We start from the raw sequence: 22,291 nt of genomic DNA, 5'->3' as shown, positions 1-22,291 counted from the left end.
AAATCTATTCTGTGTTATATTACCAGTCATCTACCCCATGTTTATTAAGAAAACTGCCCAGATTAAATGATTTCTAGAGGCAGTGTAACTGTCTTGTTTATGAATTATCAAAAGAAAATGTGGAACTCATCTTGTTTCTTTCCTTCCTGAAGTCCTCCCCGTTGTGCATGGCCGGTGTGCATGCAGGCGTCGTGTCAAACACTTTGGGTGGCCAGATCAGTGTCGTAATTAGCAAGGGCATCCCATACTATGAAAGCTCCCTGGCTAACAACGTAACGTCCGTGGTGTAAGTACCTGTGCTGTTTATAATAAACGTGCTGCATGGGGCGGGGTAGGGCCAAATGAGGCCTGAGCGGTATTGCTGGTGATGGTGTTCATGAAATAACGTTTGTGTGATAAGGACTCACGGCTATGTCCGCGTCTGAGTGCACTGACGCGCACAGCCAAGGTTGTGCTCTCTTGGCTTGTTCTCCAGCTGAGAGGGTGGTAGTCACTTGGGGGAGTAATTTGTTTCTTTCTAAGCGTAGAAAGAGCCCAGAATGAGCCTAGAAGTTTATTGCCAAATCTTTACTTCATTTTAAAGATGAGAAGGCATAACTACTCTGTTCCTTATGCCTGTGTGGCCCAAGGTGGATTAAGATATTTGAAATACACTGAATAGAAGTCAAATTTTGACATAAATCAGAGATAGTACTATTATGAATCCCTGCCATCCCGAGCGAATTTTGTAGGAATGTGTTTTCATTGTATTTATGATCTACTGTTTCACAAAACCTAAACTAGGTATCAAAAGTGGGAGGAGTTGAAACACTGAATAGAAACATAGTATGGATGATCTGTCCCTAAACCTTACATCTCAGACACGCCCGATCCTGCAGTGTAATTGAAACCAGCTTCTCTGTAGGTCCTGGGCCAGTTTCCTTCAGAAGTCCAGAGCTCCACACTCCGGACAGTGGAGAGTTTTACTGTAGAAAGCCAGCGTCTCTGTCGCTTACTCTTTTTCGTTTTGTTGACAACTTTTTAACCATGTAAAAACCATTCTAAGCTGTCTGACCACACAAAGCGGGCGACACCTGGACTGTCATTGGTCCATCCATGATATAGATGGAGTCAGCTACCTTTTCTCTTCTGGTTTCTTCTGGATAATTTTATGCAAGTTGTTTCATTCCTTTCCTCTGTTCTACTTTTAGAAAGAATTTTTTTTTTTCATGAGTTCTTTCATTTTTTTTTTTTTTTAATGAAGGACAAGTCACATCCACTTGTAATGGTTTGAATGTTGTGCTGAAGGCAGACATATACACTGCTGATTTGGATGGTTTTATCCCTGCAAGTTCCTCAGGACCCCTGGACCTGCCATGTGGTGAACTAATCACTTGTCCACCCATGCGCTCTCCCCAAGCACCTTCCTGCCAGTTACAAAACCCAAATGCAGTGCTACCTTGTAGCACTGAAACATTGATTTCCTGTAACAAATGCAGTCTCTTCTTAGTAGCCAGCTTTTCTTGTTTGCCCCTGGAAACTTGAGCCTCTTTCTCTGAGAAGGTCACCTTTTGTTTTATAGTCCCAAAAAGCAATTTCTGTAGAAACATTTTAGGAATGTGTTAATCTCCTATGTTAATATGAGAAAGAAATAGAACAAGTATTTATTAAAAGTTGCATGGATACACTTACATAATCATGTATGAAACTAGGCACTAGATACTTGAAGACAAAATTATTTATGCTGATTTCAGTAGTTGTTCTGCTTAATTAGAAATGTGACTTCTTTTTTGCTAGAAACAATAGCAGTTGACTAATATATAGCCATAGATGATTCTTAGTAAAATAAAAACAAGAAAGTTTTGCTAAGACAAATATGAGCAAGTAATGTGTTGTATATGAATGTCACCAAGAAACCTTTTTCTCTTTCAGGGGACACTTATCTACAAGTCTTTTTACATTTAAGACAAGTGGTAAGCCTCTCATGGACTTCATAACTATTATGATTTGTATAATAGCCTTTTTTTTTTTTGAACACTGTATGTCAGGCATTTTGCCAATTTCTAGGTTTTGTTTTTTGTTGTGATGGGTTTTTTGTTTTTTTGGGTTTTTTTTTTTTTTTTGCACTTCCTCATTTAGTTACCACAAATAACTCTAGGAGAGAAAATAGATTGTAGCTGTTGTTCAGTCACTCAGTCGTGCCCAACTCTTTGTGACCCCATGGACTGGCGCACACCAGGTTTGCCTGACCTTCACCATCTCCCACAGATTGCTCAAACTCATGTCCATTGAGTTGGGGGTGCCATCCAACCATCCCATCCTCTGTCACTCACTTCTCCTCCTGCCTTCTATCTCCTGCATCAGGGTCTTTTCCAGTGAGTCGATTTCTTCGCATCAGGTGCCCATATTATTGGACCTTCAGCATCAGTCCTTCCAATGAATGTTCAGGGTTGATTTCCTTTAGGATAAAATAGATAATAATTTAATGAATAGAATAAACTGGAGGTTTTATATTAATAGAGAAATGATCAAGTGACCATGGAAGTTTCCTAAGAAAAAGGGATTTTTTTTTAATATGTCTGAAGTAATTAATCAACAGAAAATATTAAGTGCCTTTTTTCATTTGTCACCAGACACTCTTCTGGTGCTAGTGAAACAAAAGTGAGCAGAATTTACATTCTGGTAGTGAGATATGGACAATGAACAGTGGATAAGTAAATGAATGTTTATAATGTACTGTCTATAACATTATAGAAGATGTAGGAAATAAGGCAAGGAGAGAGGACAGGCAGTGCAGGAGGGACTGGTTGGAAGTTTGAAGTGGGTTGGGGCAGGCCTCATGGAGAAGGTGACATCTGAGTAGGGGAGCCTGTTGCCCACTGAGGAAAGTGTCCCAGGGAGAGGGTAAGGTGTCACCAGTAACTAGTGGTTATTGCTGTGAATGGGCTTCTCAGGTGGCTCAGTGATAAATAATATGCCTGCCAATGCAGGAGATACAGGAGACGCAGGTTCGATCCCTGGGTCAGGAAGAACCTCCGGAGGAGGAAATAGCAACCCACTCCAGTATTCTTACCTAGAGAATTCCGTGGACAGAGGAGCCTGGTGGGCTACAGTCCATGGAGTAGCAAAGAATCGGACGTGACCGAGCACACTCACATGCATTGCTGTGAATAAATTCGTCTGTATGTTCTCTGATGAAACACAAAGACAGACCCAAGAAGCATTTGCCTGCTTTTGAAGTCATCTAGTATAGGCTATTGTCAGCATAGTGAATGTTAATTAAAGGTACAATTCAGAGTTTCCAATGAATAAGTATTTATAGCTTTTTGAGTTTATGTCTGGAAACTGAATTACTTTCTTCTTTGTTTCAGGTTGTTATGGAACACTGGGCATGGAATCTGGCGTGATCGCTGATGCTCAAATAACAGCATCATCTGTGTTGGAGTGGACGGACCACACAGGACAAGAGAACAGCTGGAAACCTGAAAAGGCCAGGCTGAAAAAACCTGGACCTCCTTGGGCTGCTTTTGCCACTGATGAATATCAGTGGTTGCAAGTAGATCTGAATAAGGAAAAGAAGATCACAGGTAAAAGAGACAGAATTTTCTAGACAATTTATAATGCTGATTTCATTTGAAAACCTGGTGACATGTAAGAATTTCATGGAAAATTTGGTCACTGCAAATTTAATTATATGATTTTAAGTTTAATTCTGGAGAGGGAAATGGCCACCCACTCCACTGTTCTTGCCTGGAGAATGCCACAGACAGAGGAGCCTAGCAGGCTACAGTCCATGGGGTCACAAGAGTCACACACAACTTAGCGACTAAACCACCACCACCAGATTTAGTTTCAGTCAGTCAGTCAGTTCAGTCGCTCAGTCGTGTCCGACTCTTTGCGACCCCAGGAATCGCAGCACGCCAGGCCTCCCTGTCCATCACCAACTCCCGGAGTTCACTCAGACTCACGTCCATTGAGTCGGTGATGCCATCCAGCCATCTCATCCTCTGGCGTCCCCTTCTCTTCCTGCCCCTAATCCCTCCCAGCATCAGAGTCTTTTCCAATGAGTCAGCTCTTCGCATGAGGTAGCCAAAGTACTGGAGTTTCAGCTTTATCATCATTCCTTCCAAAGAACACCCAAAGAATTCCTTTTACTGGTATTAATGTGACCAAAGAAGGTTTTATAAAACATTGCAAAGGAGAGGAGTTGGTACTTGATTCTTATTAGTTTTTCTTTTCGTTGTAGTAAGTTTTTTTTTTAGGGTAGTGTTAGAGTAAAGGGATCTTGAGGCATCTGAAATAACCATCTCCTACAGTCATTAAGTGGAGAAGGGAATGGCAACCCACTTCAGTGTTCTTGCCTAGAGAATCCCATGGACAGAGGAGCCTGCAGGGCTACAATCGTGGGGTCACAAAGAGTCAGACACGACTTGGTGACTAAACAGCAACAACAGTCATTAAGAGAAGTTTGTGTTCAATGATTCCATTTTAAGTGCTACAGATAATATCCCACATGCCGAGTATAAATTTAATTATTTACAGCAACTTAAAGAGTCAGACACGACTGAGCGACTGAACTGAACTGAACTGAACTGAACAAATGGTCAGAATATTTGGTTAGGATTGCTTGTTAAAATTTATTTTGCTTTGGTACTAAAAATAATGCCAATAATCTTTATTCATTCCCAGGAAGTCATTCTTTTTCAGTAAGTGAGCAGTATTTTGCAGTGACATGAATACAGGCTGCCAAAATACAATAGTCCTTTCCTTATATGTGGTCATAATTCTTCCTGTCCCTCCAAGGGAACAAAGCCAAGGAGTAGTTCCTATCAGGATGAAACCTTGCCCTTAGGTATGGTCCTGTGCCACAGACGGAACTGTTTGAACAGTACATTTTAGGTGTTAATGCTTCAGTGATGAACAAACTTCAAGGATCAGACTGTGAGCTCTAATGAATGACCTTCCTGTTTCTAGGCATTGTGACTACTGGCTCCACCATGGTGGAGCACAATTACTACGTGTCAGCCTACAAGATTCTATACAGTGCTGATGGGCAGAGGTGGACTGTGTACAGAGAGCCTGGTGTGGACCAGGATAAGGTAAAATGATCACTAAAGTATTTCTAAAGAGCATTTTCAGAAGAGGGTGATGGGTAGGTGTGGCCTTTGCAATAAGCCACAGAAGCTCTTCCTTTGTGATACTAACAATTAAATATCATTTGGTCTTACTCTGCCCTCTCCTGGTTATTTTAGGTAGTGTTGGTTACTGGGCTTCCCCTGGTGGCTCAGCTGGTCAAGAATCCACCTGCAATGTGGAAGACCTGAGTTTGATCCCTGGGTTGGGAAGATCCCCTGGAGGAGGGCATAGGAATCCCCTCAGTAATCTTGCCTGGAGAATGGAGGGCTATAGTCCATAGGGTCACAAAGAGTTGGACACGATTGAGTGACTAAGTATAGCACAATTATTAGCCTTACCCTTCTAACATGGTTAGGACATTCTCAGGGCTTCTGGGTCCTTTTTGATGATTGTAAGGGTAAGTACTTTCTTGATTTCTTTTTCCAGTATTAATTACATTGTTTAAATAATTTATTATTTATTACAATTAATTAATTTCTTATCTTTAAAAAACTTTTCTTATCAATCCACAGAATGTGGAGATCCTAATTTGTTCCTAGATTTCTACTCTCTAGGCAAGGTGAGGGGGGTGCAGAGGATAAGGCAGAAGGGCATTAAATTTTACGAAATTATAGAAAGATCATTTCAAGATCTTACCAACATTTGTTGTAAAAAAACAACTATTTTTTTTCTACCTAGAGAATTTCCTCATCTTATTTTTTAGTTAGCCAAAAATGGCAGTTCTGTTGTGTGCCAGAACAGATGCTAAGGGGTAGAGAGAGAACAGCAGAGGTGGCTCTCAACTGGAGGTCAGTTTCTTTCACTGGGGCTCCCGGTCTTGATCCACCTACCGCAAGGGGTCCCTGTCCCCAGGGAAGGTGACTGCCTCTCATCTGGGATTGAATTACGAGCACATTTTTTCAATGAAACTCCTCATGAGTTTTGTTTTGATTTTACGATACTGCCAGTTCTCTGTCATATATATGGTATGCTGACATTTTCACTTGCCACTTATCTCTGTTCAAAAAACTCCAGGGGTTCCTTTTAGTCTTTCATCTGGATCTAAACTCTTCAGCTGTTATTCAAGGCCTTCCCCCTTCTCTTCTACTTGATGTTACATGAACTTCACCTTTAGTGAGCCTCCACCCCTTGAAGCAAATAACAATATTGTCTCTGTATGTAACTTATTTCTGCTTAATGCCCCCAAACTTGACAACTTTTTACTATTAGCACATCCATATTTATTTGTATAGTAATATTTGTTATACTTGTGAAATAATTTTTATAATCATGAGTATTATCAATGGTTATATTTTAAAAACGTCTTAACAAAGTTCTGAAAAAATATTTTTGACTTCTTTTTTGAAAGATAATTTCACTGGGTTTAGAGTTCTAGGTTGGGACTTCCCACATGGCTCAGTGCTAAAGAATCCACCTGCCAATGCAAGAGACGCAGGATACATCTGTACAGTTCCTGGGTTGGGAAGATCCCTGTAGTAGGAAATGGCAACCTACTGCAGTATTCTTGCCTGGGAAAGCCCATGGACAGAGGAACCTGGTTGGCTACAGTCCATGGGGTGGCAAAGAGCTGGACACGAATTAGCAACTAAACCACTGCCTATAGGATCAGAGTTCTTACCTGTAAAATGAGGAAGTGGTCTGGCTTGTCAGTTCTGACCTGCTTTTCTGCTGTGGCACACATAGCTATTCTGGGATGCAGTTAGGTTACTTGGAAATCGTGATCTTTTCAAGGCTTACATTTTTGTGTTGTTAGGCAAGACCTGAGCAGCTTTAGTTCTCATCTTTCTGAGACAGTATAGTTCTAAGAACTCAACCCGGTATCCTTTGTCTGTGAGGTTTTCCCACTCTCCGCTGGCAGAGAAATGGGAACTGTGCTTATACAGTTTCTCCAGTAGGTGGAGATATATATCCCTTATGTGTTTACTAGTGTGTTCACTTTCAGTCAATTTATTGAGAGAAAAATTATGAAAAGTATACAGTAAAGCATTTCCTCTAAGACCTCAAATGTTCAATTATTCTTTACTTTAAAAATAAATTTATTTAAATAGCTGATGATTCCACAGGAATTATTAATACAATATATTGTGCACTACAACTAAAACCTTCTCCTCAAATTGCCAAGTTAGAACTTTTGTTATGTTTTTAAGTCATTTAAAATGATTTTTATATTCAGTATTTCCTTTTATGACATTTTTATGAAGAATGTGCAGCTTCTTAATAGTTTTTCCAAATTATGATTTATTTTCATACAAATTAATGCTTCTTGTCATACTTTGCAGAGCTCATTTAAGGCCCAGAGCAAAACTCAAAAACATGTTTCAGTGGAGCAGTTTAGCCCTGGCCTCTGTTGATGTAAAGTACCAATTTTTTTTGTTGTTTTTTAAAGATATTTCAAGGAAACAAAGATTATCACCAGGATGTGCGTAATAACTTTTTGCCACCAATTATTGCACGTTTTATTAGAGTGAATCCTACCCAATGGCAGCAGAAAATTGCCATGAAAATGGAACTGCTTGGATGTCAATTTATTCCTAAAGGTAATTCAACAATATGTTTAAGGCATCTTGTTTTCATTGCATTGATTAAAAATGACTTCGCTGTTCTCTGAGAAACTAATAATAATGTGCTTATCCTGTAGTTATCATATCTTCTTAAAGAGATTTTTAAAAAGAAATAGTTATCCCTATTAACTATCATATTAAATATCAAACTGGTTTCTAAAGTTACAGGTGGAAGAAGAAAGAGCATCACTGATGAGACAAAGAAAAGAGTTGGATTTCCAAAAGTAGTCTCAACCTTAATCATTTATAATCAGGTCTCATGTAGTAGAATATTTCTATCATTTAAGCACTGATGATTGTAACAGTCATCTTAGCCTAAGTACATTTTACTTTGAATAAATTAAAAGTAGGAATAACTTCCATCAAAATTATATAATATTTTAATACTTTGTTTACTGTTATATCCCCCCAAACTACCATAGTGCCTGACACATAGTAGGCCCTCCATAAATATTTATTAAATGAGTTGAATGAGTAGTAAGCATATATATTGTGACAACAATTTTATAGCTTTATCCTTTCAACATTCTCTTTCCTTTCAATATCATATGATATTCTCCTTCCTAAGAAGATTCTTTTCGGACAATTTAATTATTTAAAAAACTCAGAAATCAAAGTATATTTGTGCATTTACTGCAGAGTACATTTATCGTTCTGACATCTTTCTCTGAGATTTAAAGTTACTGTGCAAAACTAAGTACTGTGGGAAATGTTAAAGACATTTAAAATTACTATTTTTTAACTATGATTTTTATAAGCAAAATGTAGAAACTTTTCTAAACCATTTTTCAAGGTCGTCCTCCAAAACTTACTCAACCTCCGCCTCCTCGGAGCAGCAATGACCTCAGAAATACTACAACCCCTCCAAAAATAGCCAAAGGTATGCCTCCTTTAAAAGTGAGCATTCAGTATTCCCTAGTTTTGTGGTATAATTTTCCATAAGTATGTTAAAAGCATTATAAAGTAACTGTTTTAATCAAGTTGGTATAGATAAAAGAATAAAGAGTTTTAAATTTTTTTTCAAGGTCGTGCCCCCAAATTTACTCAACCACTACAACCTCGAAGTAGAAATGAATTTCCTACACAGACAGAGCAGACAACTGCCGCTCCTGAAATCAAAAACACTACCGTAACTCCAAGTGTGACCAAAGGTATGCAGACCAAAAATTAACACCTGTTTATAGGAGTGAATTTGTTTGTTTTTAACAAGTTTTCAGGAACATCTCCAGCTTTTAAACCCTCAAAGTTTTTTCCCCCTTGTTTTTTCAGTATTGCAAAAAGTTCAACTCCATACCTTATAGAAAAAACTGGCTGCATTGTTAAGTTCTTTTATCTGTTACAATGTAAAATGATTTAAGTATTGCAAAAAGTTCAACTCCATACCTTATAGAAAAAACTGGCTGCATTGTTAAGTTCTTTTATCTGTTACAATGTAAAATGATTTAAGTATTGCAAAAAGTTCAACTCCATACCTTATAGAAAAAACTGGCTGCATTGTTAAGTTCTTTTATCTGTTACAATGTAAAATGATTTAAGTATTGCAAAAAGTTCAACTCCATACCTTATAGAAAAAACTGGCTGCATTGTTAAGTTCTTTTATCTGTTACAATGTAAAATGATTCTTTAAATATTTAGAGCTGGCTGCTGTATTCTAGGTTCTCAGCCTCACGTTCTCAGCCACTACCCCCACCCATGACTATGTACCCCGAGAGGAATTTAGGATGGAGAAAAACGGAATACTGACTCTAAACAGTTACTGCTGCTTCGTCACTTCAGTCGTGTCCGACTCTGTGCGACCCCATAGACAGCAGCCCACCAGGCTTCCCCGTCCCTGGGATTCTCCAGGCAAGAACACTGGAGTGGGTTGCCATTTCCTTCTCCATTGCATGAAAGTGAAAAGTGAAAGTGAAGTCGCTCAGTCGTGCCCGACTCTAGCGACCCCATGGACTGCAGCCTACCAGGCTCCTCCATCCATGGGATTTTCTAGGCAAGAGTACTGGAGTGGGGTGCCATTGCCTTCTCCGCTAAACAGTTAAGATACATATTAATGAATAATTTCAGTGAGCTCAGACTCTTGCATCTTTCCCTACATAGAAAAGCATTACAATCATTAATTAGATGATAAAGTTATCATCTAAAATAATTAACTTTAGATGATAAAGGAATCATAAAATTCATTTTGTGATTTTTTTTTCCCTTCTATAGCTATAAATACATGGAGCCTCAGCCTTACAAAGAAAATTTTTCTAAAAATAACTAAAACCATAGCAAGAAGCAAACTTTTTTCTGATTGTATATTAATTTGTTAGATAGGGATTTGGTAGCAAAAAGGGAAGAAGAAAAATAACAAAGGTTTGGTGAAAATTAATATACTTTTTTAAAAACAAATAAAAGATACTGTTAACATTTATTTTAAAAATTTGATCTCTTTTTTTAAATGCTTATAGTTACTTTTTAAGACGACAAATACTGTTTTCCAATTTACTTTCAAGCTTGTTTATTATTGTTATATAAAATGTTAACATATATAAGCATACTAGTTTTTGATTTTACTAGTTGAAAACAAAATTTCAGTTGAGTTCAGGAACAAAAACATCACATCAATGCCATTAAGGAATTGATTTCAGTGTTGACAGATAAAAAGCACCCTAATTTTCAGGACAGTGCAGAGAAGAGAAAGCATTCATTCAGAGTAACTTAATACAATTTTAATCATTCTCATTTTCTGAAAATTTGTCTGGATTCAGATAGCTTTCTACAACTTTCCACATCAGTTTCCTTCGTATCTTCTAAAGTATTCCCAAAGAGACCTGTGTCTTTCTCATGCTGCAGGAAAGGCTAGTGTTGATTGAAAAAAAAAAAAACAACTTACAAGCTAAAAGTTGAGAATTGTGTTTTATGCAGGTTCTTACTGAGGACTGTAGTCTGGGATACAGCCGCTCAGGTAGTTCTATGAAACTGTTCTAAAGACATAAAGGAGGAGCTGGGATATATAGGAATTTTTGCTGGGGAAAAAAAGATAAAAAAACAAGACATCTAAAGTTAACGGTTTTAATGCTTTTCTATGTAGGGGAAGATGCAAGAGTCTGAGCTCACTGAAATTACTCATTAATATGTATCTTAACTGTTTAGAGTCAGTATTCCAATTTTCTCCATCCTAAATTCCTCTGGGGGTACATGGTCATGGGTAGGGGGTAGTGGCTGAGAACTTGAGGCAACACTCTGATTATTGAAATGGCGGGCAACATTTATTTTGTCCACTTTAGAAAGAAGCAAGAGTTGACAGAGACAAGAAATTTCAGCATCCCACAAAGACCTTCAATTTACAGAAACCATGCGTTTGGGTGGAATCCCAGACCACATACCATATGGAAGAATAGTCATTTTTAAGTGTTGCTCATCTTAAAATCTGATTATAGAATTTTAAAATCTTAGGTCTAAAATTGTTCTTAAAGCATTTTATTCTGGAACTAGGGTCCATGTAATCTTTAAAAGACTAACAAAGAGCATACTAATCAAAGAGCATTTTTGATTGAAGACCTCCTGTCTCCTTTTCTTTGAAATAGTACTGTATAGAATTTATTATTTTTTGAACCTAAGCATATATTGTATTAATAATACCTCTGATTAAGTCAAACAGTATCCATCTTAGCCTGACTATTTTCTCTACAGTTTCACACATTTTAGGGATAAAGCACTTATGCTTTTCTAATATCTTAGTCCTTTCTATCCTGAGTCATGATTTCTGTTGTATGCCCTTCTCCTTTCTCCATTTTTACATCCAGTGTAAGAGTGATGCTGGTGAAAATCACGTCATGGTCAGATTTGTGCTGCTCTAACATCAGGGTCCTCCCTCAGTACCAGCTGGTGGTCTTTCTGTTTCCCTGGTTAGTTCTTCTGTCTGTTCCCAGCAGTAGTTGTTAGAAACATTCTCTGTATTTTTCAAACCCTTGACCTAGAGATCCTCACTCACTCTCAGTTACATTTTCCACTTCACAAAGTAGAAGCCATTTGAAGGGCACTTCAATGGAACCTTTTTCTGGAACCTGCATACTCATCCATTTCCCATCCATCCTACTTCTCAGAGGCCTGGTGTTATGGATTATCTTCTCCCTTCCTGGATCTTCAGGCTCGCTCTTTCTTTGGGTTATGATGATATGGAGTAAAGGAGATGCAGGTCTGGAGCTTCCCACCCAGTAAATATCAGCAGTTGTTGCTATCGTCACCCTCATGGCCAGGAGGAGGTTAAGGAGTGGGGGAAAAAACCAACTTCCCAGATGACCTTTACTGTTGTTGAGTCGCTCAGTCATTTCTAACTCTTTGCGACCCCAAGGTCTGCAACATGCCAGGCTTCCCTATCCTTCATTGTCTCCCGGAGTTTGCTCAAACTTGTGTTTGCTGAGTTGGCGATGCTTCCCAACCATCTCATGCTCTGTTTGTCCCCTTCTCCTTCTGCCCTCAAACTTTCCCAACATCAGGGTCTTTTCTAATGAGTTCGCTCTTCACATCAAGTGGTCAAAGTATTGGAGCTTCAGGTTCAGCATCAGTCCTTCCAATGAATAGTCAGGGTTGATTTCCTTTATGATTGACTGGTTTGATCTCCTTGATTCTTGATCTCCAAGGGACTCTCAAGAATTTTCTCTAGCACCACAATTCAAAAACATCAACTCTTCGGCGCTCAGCCTTCTTTATGGTCCAACTCTCAACATCCATACATGACTACTGGAAAACCATAGCTTTGACTATTGAACCTTTGTCAGGAAAGTGATGTTTCTGCTTTTTAATACGCTGTTTAGTTTTGTCATAACTTTTCTTCCAAGGAGCAAGCATCTTTTAATTTTGTGGCTGCAGTCACTGTTCACAGTAATTTTGGAGCTCAAGAAATAAAATCTGCCACTGTTTCCATTGTTTCCCCATCTATTTGCCATGAAGTGATGGGATCAGATGCCTTGCCATCATCTTAATAGTTTTTTGAACATTGAGTTTTAAGCCAGATTTTTCACTCTCCTATTTCATGTTCATCAAGAAGCTCTTTAGTTCCTTTTCACTTTCTGCCATAAGGGTGAACCTCTGCATATCTGAGGTTGTTGATATTTCTCCCGTTAATCTTGATTCCAGCTTGTGATTCATCCAACCCAGCGTTTTGCATGATGTACTCTGCGTACAGGTTAAATAAGCAGGGTGACAATACATAGCCTTGACATACTCCTTTCCCAGTTTTGAACCAGATGACCTTGTTGTTCAGTCTCCCAGTCATGTCCAGCTCTTTGTGACTCCATGGACTGCAGCACACCAGGCCTCCGTGTCCCTCACCATATCCCAGAGTTTGCCCAAGTTCACGTCTACCATCTCATCCTCTGATGCCCTCTTCTCCTGCCCTCAATCTTTCCCAGCATCAGGAACTTTTCCAATGAGTCATGTGTTCACATCAGATGACCGATATACTGGAGCTTCAGCTTCAGTATCAGTCCTTCCAGTGACTATTCAAGGTTGATCTCTCTTAAGATTCACTGGTTTGATCTCCTTGCTGCCCGCAGGACTTTCAGGAGTCTTCTCCAGCACCACAGTGTGAAGACATCAATTCTTTGGTGCCCATGGGACTTTCAGGAGTCTTCTCCAACACCACAGTCTGAAGGCATCAATTCTTTGGCATTCTGCTTTCTTTACGGTTCTGCTCTCAAAACTCTACCTAACCACTGGGAAGACCATAGCCTTGACTATATGGACCTTTGTTGGCAGAGTGATGTCTCTGTTTCTCAACACACTGTCTAGGTTTGTCATCACTTTCCTGCCAAGAAGCAATTGTCTTCTGATTTCATAGCTGGACTCACCATCTGCAGTGATTTTGGAGCCCAAGATGAGGAATTCTGTCACTGTTTCCACCTTTTCCCCTTCTGTTTGCCATGTAGTAATGGGGCCAGATGCCATGATCTTAGTTTTCTTTAATATTTAGTCTTAAGCCAGCTCTTTCACTCTCCTCCTTCACCCTCATCAAGGGGCTCTTTAGTTCCTCTTCGCTTTTTGCCATTAGAGTGGTATCATGTGCTTATCATGAGGTTGTTGATGTTTTTCTCGCCTATTGTGGTTCCCGCTTGTAACTCATCCAGCCTGGCATTTCTCATGATGTGCTCAGTGTATAGCTTAAACAAACAGGGCAACAGCAGACAGCCCTGTCTTACTCCTTTCTTGATCAGTTGTTCCATACAGATGACCTTAAGCAGACCATTTTCTACCCAGGATTCTTTATCTATAGAGTGAGATCACTTAATCCCCTTATTAAGTGATCTCCAAGTTCCCGCAGGCTCCAGCATTGTGTTGGTTTCTGCCTTGTTCATACATGCATTTGGTTTCAATACTTAATACTATTTGCAGAGTACATCATGTGAAATGCCAGTCTGGATGAATCACAAGCTGGAATCAAGATTGCCAGGAGAAATATCAATAACCTCAGATATGCAGATGACACTACCCTTATGGCAGAAAGCAAAGAGAAATTAAAAAGCCTCTTGAAGGTGAAAGAGGAGAGTAAAAAAGCTGGCTTAAAGCTCAGCATTCAAAACATGAAGATCATAGCATCTGCTTGCATCACTTCATGGCAAATAGATGGGGAAACAATGGAAACAGTGATAGACTTTATTTTCTTGGGCCCCAAAATCACTGAGGATGGTGACTGCAGCCATGAAATTAAAAGATGTTTGCATCCTTAGAAGAAACACAATGATAAACCTAGACAGGGTATTAAAAAGCAGAGACATTACTTTGCCTACAAAGATGTGTATTGTCAAAGCTATGGTTTTTCCAGTAGTCATGTACAGGTGTGAGAGCTGGACAGTAAAAGGCTGAGTGCCAGAGAATTGATGCTTTTAAACTGTGGTGTTGGAGAAAATTCTCGAGAGTCCCTTGGACAGCAAGGAGATCAAACCAGTCAACCCTAAAGAAAATGAACCCTGAATATTCATTGGAAAGACTGATACTGAAGCTCCAATACTTTGGCCACCTGATACAAAGAGCCAACTCATTGGAAAAGACCCTGATGCTGGGAAAGATTGGAGGCAAGAGGAGAAATGGGTAACAGAGGATGAGATGGTTGGATGGCATCACTGACTCAATGCACATGAGTTTGAACAAGCTCTAGGAGATGGTGAAGAACAGGGAAGCCTGGCGGCTGCAGTCCCTGGGGTCCCAAAGAGTGGAACACAACTTAGCAACTGAACAACAACTTGGTACTATGTTGTTATTTTTTCACATCTGTAACTATTTTGCAGTCACTTCCAGTACCTAGGTAATATTTTATTATAAGGAGGATACAGTGATTTACTTCCTCCCCCTCATTGTTGAGCATTTGGATCACTTCCCAGTTTTCACTCTTCTGCAGATACAGTAGCAAAGATCTTTAAAGGTACATCTTTGAATGGCATCATAGTTTTCTCCTAAGAATAATTCTGCATAGAGAATTGTCAAGTAACACCTTTTTATAAATTTTGCCCCAAAATGCCAATCAGAATGATCTCAATAGGCATTGAGACCCTCTTCAGCAATTAGTTGTTCTTTTAAATATTTGCCAACTTGATAAGCAAACATAGCATCTTATTCTTGTCTGAGTTCTACTTCTCTGATTACTAGTGAGGTGAACATGTTTAATGCTCCCTTTTTTTTTTTTCCGCTTGTTCAATAAGTTTATTATTGTCTTTATCTGAAAAATTTTGATAGCAAATTGAGGTTTGGTTTATTAACTCTTGGCAGCCTGTTCCTGAACTTGAAGGAAGCTGATCTTTCTTCTGAGCAAATGACATTTGGGGACAGTTCCACCTCACCTCTTCTTTTTAACTTCTTTCTTAGGCTTCTTCTCATATGCTAGATTTTCTCGTATTACAGCATGAGCTTTCTTATACATCTCCTCCATCATGTCTGTAGTTATGTTGTTCTTTATGTACTGAGAGAATTGTTTCTTGTAAGCATCCTCATATTCTTCAATCAGGTAACGCATGTAATCTGCAGCATTGTGCTCCACGATATGCTTTCAGTGTACCTCGCATTGAATTCTTTGCTTCTTAATGCATTGCTTTATTATCTCTACTGACCTTCCTGTTTATTTTTTACTGTAAACTCTGTAATAGATTAACTATTATTAACCTCTTATCACATATGCAGAAAATATTTCCTGGTTTATCATTTGTCTTTTAATCTGTCTTGGTGTTTTAAAAACATAGAATGGTGGAGCAAATAATGCAACAAATTTCCATGTATCTGTGAAATCTCTACAGTTACCACTTGTGCCCACTCTCATGACATAAATTATGGGGTTGTTTTTTTTTTGAGCTAGAAAAACTTTGAATGATGATACGGTTAATCTTTACTCTTCTCCTTAATGATTCTTTCTTTGGTGTTAATGTGTTTTTGTCTGCTGCTGTTTTTCAGATGTAGCCTTGGCCGCGGTCCTTGTCCCTGTGTTGGTCATGGTGCTCACCACTCTCATTCTCATACTAGTGTGTGCTTGGCATTGGAGAAACAGGTCAGTGCAAAACCAGTTCACCTGACTGGTCCTAGAGGGGATGTTTCCAAATATGAAATAGAACTAAATATAGAAGATGAACCCTTTTGAGAGGAAGAGTTAAGGTGGTCATTAAAATAAAAATATGTACATTTCTCCTTTATTCTCGTAAAAAATGAGTAAGTTCAATCCCGTAAAAAGTTATTGAGTACCTTTATTATATCAAACTTTGTGTTACACACTGGGTTACACACAGTAGTAAGGTATAACAGACACTGAGTAACATTTACTGAGAGAATGAAACACATTCTTATCTCCAGATTGTCTGGCAGATTGACCACTGTACTTTGGTTTGATGAGTTGTACGTGAAGTGCAGAGGAACACAGATGCAAGAACTTTGAGAGTTACCTGAAACCTTCTTTCCAGAAAAGAGTAATACTCATATTTGACAAGTTTTCCCTTAAAGGAGGAGTTGATTTTAGCTAGATAGAGGAAGAGAGAATGGCCCAGACTGAGGGCATGGCTTGGGAGAAGGCACAGAGATGTGGAATGTAGGCAGAATAGTGAGTTGTCTCACAGGGGCTTGGCATGGGGGAGCACTGGGAGACTCATAGAAATGAAGCCTGGGTCTGGACCAGGAAGGCTTTCTGTAGATGGGGAAGACATTGACCAGTGTTCAGCAGGCAGGTGATACTCTCAGATGACTGTAGGTAAATGGTGGCAGCAGTTGGTGAGGGTGGATTGAAGAGACAAGAGACTAGAAAAGAGAGAGATGAGTTAGGAATCTACTAAGGCCAGGCAAGAACATAACACATCAGTTCTAGGACAGGGGGCAGACATGAGGGGGAGAGTTTGCCAGTGGTGTCAGTGGGGGGCTTGATGGGCTGCTTGCCAGAGGAGGAGGAGGATCTAGGATTCACTCCAGTTTCTGGCTTGTGCAATTAGACCAGTAGGGATAACATAGCAGCGGGGACAGCTTTGGTGACTTAACAGGTTTGGAGGGAGTTCATTTGTTTAGCCATTAAATATTTGCGCTCTGACTCTGTACCAAATATTTGAGCCATCTGGTGGGAATCCTCTCGTGAGCCCCAAAGTCTGTCCAGTGGGAGAGAATACATTGCAGATAACCATCCACCATGGAACCTGCTTGTCACAGGGCCGAGCTCTCAGGGCAGATAGGAATCACAAGATTGGAGATAAAACAGTAGTCCGTGTTCAACAAGTCACTGGGTTTATTACACGTAATTAGCACAGAACTCAGGTCGGGCAGAGTAGGGAAAGTGGGGTAACGAACCACTCCAAGGAGCAGTCTGGAAGGAGGCGTCTTGGCACCAGCAGCAGTGGTCTCTGGTCCAACTGCAGGCCTTGGCCCCAGCAGGGCCATAGGCAACGTCCATGTGCATGGGGTCAGGGCCTCCAGCCAAGAGCCTTCAGGTCACTCAGCTCAGTGGTCTCCTCTTATGGAGTAACTGTTACCCAGGGGAGGAGTCCTGATTCCTTTGGTCTCTCTGTCTGTTCCTGTGCTGTACATGGCCCATCAAACTTCTGATCTAAAGTAATGTTCTCAGTTTACCATGCTAAGACACTGGCAACCCTACAGCAGACGTTTCAAAACAACTCTTAGGAAAGTTCACCTTGGCCACTGGGACTCCCATTTTGAACTAGGTAGCAAGTCGTACAGGCTTCCCTGGTAGCTCAGTTGGTAAAGAATCTGCCTGTAATGCAGGAGATCTGGGTTCAATTCCTAGATCGGGAAGATCCCCTGGAGGAGGGAATGGCAAGTCACTCCAGTATGCTTGCCTGGAGAATACCATGGACAGAGGAGCCTGCTGGGCTACAGTCCATGCAGTCGCAAAGAGCTGGATATAGCTGAGCAAATAACACACACACACACACACATCATAAATAGCTTAAATCCCGTAAGTTTCACACAAGAGGAGTAGGAATCATAACACAAAAGAAATCATATCAAAACTGGACTGACTACAGTGTGTTCCATGGGAGGAAGGACCCTGTCTGCAGGACTGACAGCTTAGCATGGCGGGGGAGGGTGAGGAGGGGAAGGAGGGAACAGGGCTGTTGGAGAGTCCAAGTAGAGAAGTTTATGCTGCTCTCCAGCAATAGTGGTGATGAGAACATCAATGGCAAATCTTTATACAAAATCAAATGAAATGCTGACTTTACACATTATTCTAAACGCCTTATATGTTTAACTCATTTAACCAGTTTGTAAAGCAGGTATTGTTACAGATCCCATTTACAGAAAAGGAAAGTGAGACTGAGAGGGCACAAGTAACCTGCCGAGGTCACCTGGTCAGCACATGGGAGGGTGGGGATTTGGTCCAGGCCTCTGACAATCAGCTGATCAGGTCTAATCATCTACGGTTAAAGCCCCGGGCCGGGGGGTGAGGAATGGTGAGCAGAACTGTTTGAGAGCCCCGAGACAAGTCCTGGGATGAGTTTGGGATGGTGTCTAGAGGACTCTGTGGGTATTCAGACTCCACAGAGAGGTAGATGGAACACGATCCTGTTCAGGACAGAAGGTCTGAGCTGCAGAATTAAGGTTACTTTTAAGAACTTAGTAAATGAAATTGCAGACAACTGGCTTTGTGACAAGGAGCAAAGAGGAACTGCCATTAAGGGGCTTATGGAAGGTAGCCAGGAGAAAAGTAATAATAAAAACAGCTGCCACTTACTGACTCCCTGACCCATGCCGGGCACTGTTGTAAGTACTTTACATGTCATGAATAAACAACCTGAAGCTTTTTCATTTGAGATCAAGAATATGCCATCCTATTTTATAGTACAACCATTGGACAGCTTCAGCACCTATCTTCTTATCCACAAATTTTACACTTTACTTCCTTGAAATAATGAAGTATTATATTTTAAATACAGCCATACTTTTAAGTGAGGAAGCTCTTAGTATCAATAATAAAAACACAGTCTTATACTGGAGAAGAATGTGTCCAAGTAGGAAAGGCGCATACCTTGGGCTTTTGAGGAAGCCTCATTTGTGATCATGAGCAAATCACATAACCCTCTGGAGCTCATTTATAACGATGCAACAGCTTCTTTCTCTTTAGCTTGCAGAGCATTATTTTAATTAGATTTACATTCTTGAACCAGAAAATGTCCTTTCATGTGCTTGATATTTTTCTCTGTAGATAGCAGTTCTTAATGCTAGGGAGGGATGGAAGTTTCCCCAGGGAAAGATGTTCTGAATTCTGAGGAGTGGGCTAAGGAGAACCTTCTCCACAGCCCGCATGGTCCTCAGCTCTCTCCCTGTTAGTGATGGTGTGGCTTGTCCTGGGCAGGGTAGAGGAATCAGGTCTACGCAGTTAAGGGTATGTGTGACACTTTAAACTTCTCAGGGGCAAAGGACCGTAGGGAAAAAACAGTAAGTTGAGAAAATAATAACAATGGAGAAGAAAATGTAAGGGTTTTGTTATTCTTGTTGTCCTGTGAACTTGAATCAACAGATTTGTGAAATTTGTATTTGAAACCAAAATAAACCTAACATGTCAGGGTTGGGTCTCTGGTTTGATTCAGCTTTTTTATCTACAGAATCAGTCTTAAAAAAAAAAAAAACAACTCTTTATCCGTTTTGAGTGGGAAAGAGTTGGTTAACAAAATAACTCTGTCAGCAGATAGTTGCTTAATATTTATTGAGAGTCCAGAATTCAACCATGGCAACTTTGAAAGTCAAATGAAAAAGAGGTCTCCCCCGGGTAGATCAGCAAGTAGCAGTGTGTACTCTTGACTAATTATTAACTTTTGAGTGTTTATCTTACTGTTTCAGAGCTTTCTTACTAGTGAGTTCACTCTATTTGCTTTTTTTTTTTCCTGTATTTTTCCAGAAAGAAAAAAACTAAAGGCACCTATGACTTACCGTACTGGGACCGGGCAGGTAATTTACAGCTTCATATCTCTTCATGGGTGGAGGAGCCTGGTAGGCTGCAGTCCATGAGTCGGACACGACTGAGCGACTTCACTTTCACTTTTCACTTTCATGCATTGGAGAAGGAAATGGCAGCCCACTCCAGTGTTCTTGCCTGAAGAGTCCCAGGGACGGGAGAGCCTGATGGGCTGCTGTCTATGGGGTCGCACAGAGTCGGACACGACTGAAGCGACTTAGCAGCAGCAGCAGCAGCAGCAGCAGCAGAGGGAAGCCCTGCCCTGTAGGGGGCGACAGTAGAAGAGGAAAGCCATTTTCAGGCCCACATGAACTCCCCGGCACTGTTAGAAAAATGGCATTCCTCTTCTGTTCTGATTTTTTTCTTTTCTGTAAAAATCTCCTGTAGTCGCTGAGTAATGAAATGGAATTTCGTTATAAGAATTTCTCATAACACACGCTTTGCTCTTTTCCTTCTGGAAACGTGTCTGATTTGCCTCCATGTACATCTCTGTCTTGAGACCAGCTTTCTGCATGGTATACGTGAACGCTAGGCAAGAGGTGGGAGACTGCAGTTCTGGTGACAGCGTGGCTCACTCTGCTGTGGCTGTTTGTCCCAGTGGAGCTAGTCTGCCATCTCTGCCATGAGTTGTCGTTCCTTCTGATTCCTACTGTGTGTGGCAGGTGGCAGCTTGCTGCCGGGCACAGCAGGGCCCTTCTGCGGGTCTCCCTCTTCCCCAGCCTCACTGGAATGACTGTTCGGAGCCCAGAGAGTTCACTGTGACTAGGGCAGAAAAGAGCAGTGGTGGGGTCAGATCCTGTGCCGCTTCCCCCCACCCCCCGCCCAGGGTTAATCTTAGAATTCTTTGAACTTATTACTGTATTAAAAACCACTGCTGTAACAACTGTCTGGCTGCACTGTAACAGCAGTGGTTTGCTTCAGTTTGCTTTTGATAGAGATTTGTACCGTGTTCTGCTTTGCATTGGATAGTCTATCAAAGCAGAAAATAAGCTTGAACAACTTAAGGAACTAGAAAAAGAAGAACAAACTAAACCCAGAGCTACTGGGAAGACGTAAATAATAAAATGAGAGAAAATAGAGAATAGGGGAAAAACAGAAAATGGCAAGTATTGGCAAGGATGTGAAGAAATTGGAACCATTGTGCACTGTTGATGGGAATGTAAAATGGTACAGCTTCTTTGGAAAGTAGGTGTGTTTTTTTTGGTCAGTTCCTCAAAGAGTTAAAAATACAATTACTGTATGATCCAGCAGTTCCACTTCTAGGTGTATACCCAAAAGAATTGAAAACAGAGTCTTGAATAAATGTGTCTACTTCCATGTTCATAGCAGTATTAAATAGTTAAAACATGGAAGCAACCCAAGTATCGATCCACTAGTATATGGATAAGCAAAATGCAGTATACACATAAAATGGAATGTTAAGCCTTAAAAAAGGAAATTCTGTACTATATACTACAATGTGGATGAACCTTGAGGACTTTATGCTAAGTGAAATAAGCCAGTCACAAAAAGAAAAATAACATATGACTCCGTTTATACAAGGTACTACTTATATATAGTATTCTAAAGACAAAGTAGAGTGCTGGTTTCCAGGGACTGAGGGGAAGAGAGAATCAGAAATTACGGTTTCATGGATGTGAAACCTCAGTTTCACAAGACGGAGATAGCTGGAGTGAGGGTTGCCCAACAATGTAAACATATGTAGTATCACTGAGCTGCTTAATTAGTGGTTCAGAAAGTTCCCCTGGTGCCTAGTGGTCAGGATTCCAGGCTTTTCCTACTACTGGATTCAATCCCTGGTCAGGAAACTGAGATCCTGGAAGCCGTGTGGGTGCAGCCAAAAAAAAAAAAGGGTAAGATAGAAAATGTTATGTGTATTTTACCACACTTTTTTTAAAAAATTCTTGATCATCAAGGCTCATTTTATAGATCTTTGTTACAGAAATGGCTTAAATGCAGCAGAATTTCTCCCTTCGTATACTGTTACATTTCAAACATAGCTTTCTCTTTAATGGTCTCTCTTGCTTATGATCACCATGAAGGTTGGTGGAAAGGAATGAAGCAGTTTCTTCCCGCCAAATCAGTGGAGCACGAGGAAACCCCAGTTCGCTACAGCAGTAGCGAGGTGAACCACCTGAGTCCAAGAGAGGTCCCCACCATGCTGCAGGCGGACTCCGCAGGTAATCACAGCACAGCCCGGGCTCGA

The 22,291-nt window shown here is 40.3% G+C and overlaps 1 protein-coding gene across 1 annotated transcript in view; it reads left to right on the top strand.

Moving 5' to 3' along the window:
- DCBLD2 (discoidin, CUB and LCCL domain containing 2) overlaps positions 1 to 22,291 on the top strand; it is an 84,488-nt gene that overhangs the window by 57,806 nt on the left and 4,391 nt on the right. Inside the window, exons 6-15 of the mRNA XM_010841925.1 lie at positions 153 to 286; positions 1,912 to 1,952; positions 3,351 to 3,566; positions 4,954 to 5,078; positions 7,502 to 7,652; positions 8,470 to 8,556; positions 8,702 to 8,827; positions 16,095 to 16,188; positions 20,029 to 20,078; positions 22,128 to 22,265. Of these exons, the coding sequence (XP_010840227.1) occupies positions 153 to 286; positions 1,912 to 1,952; positions 3,351 to 3,566; positions 4,954 to 5,078; positions 7,502 to 7,652; positions 8,470 to 8,556; positions 8,702 to 8,827; positions 16,095 to 16,188; positions 20,029 to 20,078; positions 22,128 to 22,265 (1,162 nt within the window). The remainder of the gene's footprint in view (positions 1 to 152; positions 287 to 1,911; positions 1,953 to 3,350; positions 3,567 to 4,953; positions 5,079 to 7,501; positions 7,653 to 8,469; positions 8,557 to 8,701; positions 8,828 to 16,094; positions 16,189 to 20,028; positions 20,079 to 22,127; positions 22,266 to 22,291) is intronic.

The sequence above is a fragment of the Bison bison genome, unplaced genomic scaffold (genome assembly GCF_000754665.1).
Source record: "Bison bison bison isolate TAMUID 2011002044 unplaced genomic scaffold, Bison_UMD1.0 scf7180017864168, whole genome shotgun sequence".
Taxonomy (NCBI): Eukaryota; Metazoa; Chordata; class Mammalia; order Artiodactyla; family Bovidae; genus Bison; species Bison bison.
This window is presented reverse-complemented; position numbering and strand designations above follow the sequence as displayed.